This window comes from Mus caroli, chromosome 9, assembly GCF_900094665.2.
Source record: "Mus caroli chromosome 9, CAROLI_EIJ_v1.1, whole genome shotgun sequence".
Classification (NCBI taxonomy): domain Eukaryota; kingdom Metazoa; phylum Chordata; class Mammalia; order Rodentia; family Muridae; genus Mus; species Mus caroli.
In genome coordinates, this window is record NC_034578.1 from 11468132 (window position 1) to 11473026 (window position 4895).

Below are 4895 nucleotides of genomic sequence, written 5' to 3' on the forward strand. Positions count from 1 at the left end.
TGAAAAAAAAAACAGTATTAAATGATTTTATTCAGTTTCACCTCAAAAATCATGTTTAATTAAAACTAACAGTATTATTAAAAATAACACAAGACATGTGCATTACAAAGTAAAGAATCAGAAAACGTTTAGGGCTTAGTTCTAAAGAGTTCCTAGACCCACATCTTATTGCCATTAGAAAGGTTGGAAAGTTGATTTCTGGCTAACAATCATCACAGGTTCTATGACACAGAACAGCAAGGAGTTTTCTAACCATCATCACCATATGCTAGCCATTAATCTCAGTAATAGTGTAATATCCTTTGAAAAGCACAAAAGGATTCCTTGAATGTAGTCACTTTGGGAAGAGGAATAAACAGGTCTATGGATTCCCACCCCTCCCCCACCATCCTGCAGAATTCATGCTGGGTCCTGGCATGAGGTTCAGGTTTAAATAGAAGGCACGAGGTATACCTAACTAAGCAGGTCAAGCTGTGGTCTTGCCCACCACTGTTGTCTGGGTTCCTGTTTGTCCTGTGACATCTCTTTCCAGAAGACAAGCTCCTCTCCTCTGGCTGGCACCAGGCTTCAGCCTTTCCCTTCTCCTGCCATGAAATTCCTGAGGGAATTCCAATTTCTTGTGGTTCACTGTCTCAACAGTCTATATAGCCAAAGAAAGGGCACAAAAGTATCTCTTTAAGACACCACATAATAAGAGGGTAGTTTTATATCTCATGATGGGGAATGGCTGTGTTTGGTGTTGTGTTTTGTTGCTGTTTCTTTTCTTTCTTGTCTTGCAAACAGTATTACGAAAGTACAAACTGTTGGGTAGAGACCTAATGCAGGAAGAGCCTGGCTCTTGGGTAGTTACTAACATCTGTGGAAGGCAACTGCAGACTTCTGAGTGTGGGTCGTCCCCTGAGTGCTGAGAACACAGTACACTGATTTCCAGAGTGGGCTTTTAAAACTCAGTGCAAAGATTCCACACTGTTGAGTCTAATACTCCCTTAGCCCTTGTGAGATGAACTTGAAAAATTTAGTAATGCCCCCCAAATGTAAGTTATTCCTAGACAGCAGGAATAATGGAAGGTCCCTGTCCACATTCATATCTGTGGTATGAAGAGAAGGTAGACTTTGCTGGGCTATAAAGACAGAAGATTGGTTTACTAAAGTGAGCATCTCAGTTAGTTATCTATGTTCCCAATACGCTCCCCTCACATGAAGATGTTAAGTAATATGATGATATGATGAGTGTCATATGTCCACATCCTTGCATTTCAAATGCCATAAAAATAGTGCTTGTGTACTGATTACTTTTACTAGCTGTGCTGAGGATTAAGGTAGGGCCTTGGCTGCTTGCTAGGGAACACCTCTCTCTCTCTCTCTGTCCCCCTCTCTCTCTTCCTCTTTCTCTCTCTCTCTGGTCCTCTACTGTATTTTTTAATTACTATCAGTTGCTGGGTTAGTAATTTTACCTTAGCTAACCATTACACAGCTGCTTTAATCTCTCCCAAAGGCATGGGTCTCTTTGGGCTGATCAATGCGATAGAGGAACTGTGCAGGGGAGAAGTATCCAAGGTACTCCACTGTGTCTGGAGTCGTATCGTAGTGGTAGTGTCCACCTTCTCCATGATGACTGAAGAAATGTGTGTGTTCCAGTCGCAAATCAAGTCCCTAGGACAGCAGGCAGTCTGTTAGTATGGATTCAAATCATTTTGAATATAGTGTATTGAGGGGGAAGGAGTGAAGCCTTTTGGTACTTTTTCTTAAAGGTTTTCTTTATGGCAGGAACTTATTGTGGCTGAGACTAGCTTTGAACTCCCAGTCTTCCCACTGTATCTTCTGAGTGACAGATCACAAGATCTACCCCTAAACCTGTAATTCAATGTTTTGTAGTGCTGGTTGGTCCTTGACTCCAAGGCCTGATGCATGCTAAGCAAGGGCTCTATCATTGAGCTACATCTGCAGCTGACCAGTTTTTAAGTAAGCAATGGAGTCACACTAAGGAAAAGCAAGGATGCTGGCGGGTACAGTCGGTGCAATCACTAGAGTGCACTGCCCTCTTTTTCTTTTCTTTCTTCAAGGCAGCAGATATGAGCACCTTCCTTCATGTCCTTCCAGGAAGACTTTCACCATTTTTATTCAAACTGTAGCTTTCTACACTGTTCTGCATATTGCTTATTCAAAAATTACCAATGTAGGACGTTGGAGAGGTGCCTCAGTAGTTAAGAGCACTGACTGAATTCCCAGAAGATCCATGTGCAATTCTCAGCCCAACATGGCAGCTCACAGCCATCTGTAACTCCAGTTCCAGGGGATCTGACACCCTCTTCTGGCCTCCAGGTGTACCGCTGTGGCATTCTGCTCAGGGCCTCACTGTGTCAATGGACACATTTCTAGTATTTCTACTACTATAGAATGTTGTCCTTGGTAGCCTTTTAACTGATCACTGTGGAGCCTCATAAAGATAAGATCTTAGCAGTCACTGGCTTAAAAGATCCACCAGTGAGGACTTTGGTAGCTGTGCTCTGAATTAGCCCAGAGCACTTTTTTTCTGGCATGTAGCACATGTAGCATTAGGATAGGATGAACACCAGGCAAGATGGCAAGAGACCTGAATCTTGTGCTTTATTATTATTATTTACTGTTTTTTTTTTTGGATGGGGCTCAAGACCAGTGTGTGTGTCGCCCAGGATGGCCTGCTCTCACAGAGATCCTAAAGAATGCTGGAATTAAAGGATGTTCCAACACACCAGCATAACTTCTGTGTTATTTAAAATGCCTGATCTTTTACTTTATTGAAGGTAAAGTCTGCTCTGCCAAACACTCTGTGCAGAAAGCCACATATCCCTCATCTTTCAGGATAATGCTCATAAACTGGCCATGGTGGCAGTGCCTGTAACCTCAGCAATGAAGAGGAAAATGTAAGCAGAAGGATCAGAAGTTCAAGGTCATCCTTGACTACAAAGGGAATTGGTGGCCTGGATTGATGCATAAGGCGAGGAAGAAAAGCCAGGTGAGGTATTATATACCCTTAGTCCCAGGACTTGAGAGACAGAGGCGGGTGGCACCTGGTCTACATAGTGAAATCTGGGATAGCCAGTAACATTAAGTCTCAAACCCTGGGACAGATGGCTGAGATGCCTATTTAACATATGAAAGCAGCCTTGGCAGCGAGGCTCTCCTAGTGTCTCTCAGTCCCTATCTGTTACAGGGGATGGCTGCCATACTCTGCCTTCCCCCAACACCCCACCTGGTCCCCCAGCCCAGGGCCTGGGCTGCCCCTCTTCCAGAGGCTCTTTCCTATATAATTGAGCCATTTTGGTGACCTGCTCTATTTTTAACTTTTGCCCTCCTGGCTGCTGCACTTGGTTCCTCTCTCACCCCCCCCCCCCATCTTCCTCGAATGGCTCAGGGTCATGCCCACTCTGCACTCTCCCAGGTGTGCCTGCTTCTGGTTATGCTCTAGCTTTTATCTACAGTCAACCTTCTCCTCCGCCATGCTCGTGGTGTATCCGCATGCTTAAATAACAAAAACCCAAACCTCCTAATCCTAAAACAATGAGGCTGGCAAGATGAGCTGGCAGAAGTGCTTGTTGCCAAGCCAAACAACCCAAGTTTAATCTGTGTATTCACATAGTAGGAGAGAATTGATTCTCACATGGTGCTCTCTCATCAGCACTCATTTGCTTTAGGATGCCACACACACACACACATGTATGTATATACATACATACATATAGCATATATACATGTAGTACATACATTAGTGTGTATATATACACTATATATATACACATACATATATATAGTGTGTATGTGTATGTATATATATATATATATATAAATCTAGAGAGAGAGAGAGAGGCAGAGAGAGAGAGTGCAAGTATCCCACCAAGCATTTTCACTGTATATAAATGGAAGATAAAAGACTCACAGGGTCTTTGGAAACAAAAACTGGTAGACAAACCAAGGGAGCCTTCATCTCATAGAAGTGTAGCCATTTATTGACAGCTTCGTCCGAGTTCAGTGGGCAGGAAGAAAACTCTTCAGGCTGCAATAAGAAATTGTTAAACAAGGAAACACTGACTATTAATGAAAATTAAAATACTGACAATAAATAAGTATGATGTCATTGTTATAAGTTTTATCCTTCCCACTGAGTGCCCTTTGGCATCAGTCACACACGGCAGTATTTGAAGGACTAGCCAATCAGTCTGTACAATGAAAGCTTATTCCTCATTCATGAAGTGAGGCACTACTGTTTTTCTGCCCACGGATAGTCAGTCTTCTTGTTGTACATTCTTGTTCTCCATTTATGTGTGATTTTAATTTAATTTTTTTGCAATATTGGGAATTGAACCTGGGGACTTGTACACTCTAGGCAAGCACAATACCACTAAGCGGTAGCATAGCCCCAGCCCCTCCCCAGGCTAAAATATTTTTCTCATACAGTTCTGGGATTAGAACCAGGGCCTCCTGCCTTCTCGGTAAGCTCTCTACCACTGAGCTGCTCCGCTTCTCCTCTCCACTCCCTTCACCCTCATCTTTAGGTTTTCCTCAGTGCTAGGGTCAGCCCCAGGGCCTTGCTCATCTAAAGGCTCACCTCTGAGCTCCAGCTCGTTCCTCTGTTGTCTGTGCCTCCTAACTGCTGCCAGGACAGCAAGTGGGTGGGGCAGGGAAACATGCCTCTAGAGTCGGGCAGAGGCATCAAAGAGAATAAAGAACTTTTTTGTAATAAGCTTAATCAAGGAGGTGAGAGAACATATATAGGAAACTATAAAAATTGATGAGAGAAATCAGAGTGGGGCCAGGAATCTGGTGCAGCAGGTAAGAGCCACGAAAGCATGGTGGCCCGAATTCAATCCCTACAGTTTACAACAGAAGAGAACCAACTTCAAAAAAAAAAAAAAAAA

At 43.3% G+C, this 4895-nt stretch overlaps 1 protein-coding gene across 4 annotated transcripts in view; it reads right to left on the reverse strand.

The window, feature by feature from the left end:
• The window catches only part of C9H11orf54 (chromosome 9 C11orf54 homolog), a 24174-nt gene continuing 19279 nt past the window's right edge, over positions 1–4895 (reverse strand). For 3 of the 4 annotated variants that reach the window (XM_021171948.2, XM_021171947.2, XM_029482148.1), the window contains exons 8-9: positions 3917–4033; positions 11–1653 (exon numbers count right to left, since the gene is read on the reverse strand). In XM_021171948.2, coding sequence (XP_021027607.1) covers positions 1480–1653; positions 3917–4033 — 291 coding nt within the window. In that variant the 3' untranslated portion in view covers positions 11–1479. Of the gene's footprint in view, positions 1654–3916; positions 4034–4895 lie in introns of all 4 variants that reach the window. The other variant, XM_029482149.1, reaches the window with a different exon arrangement.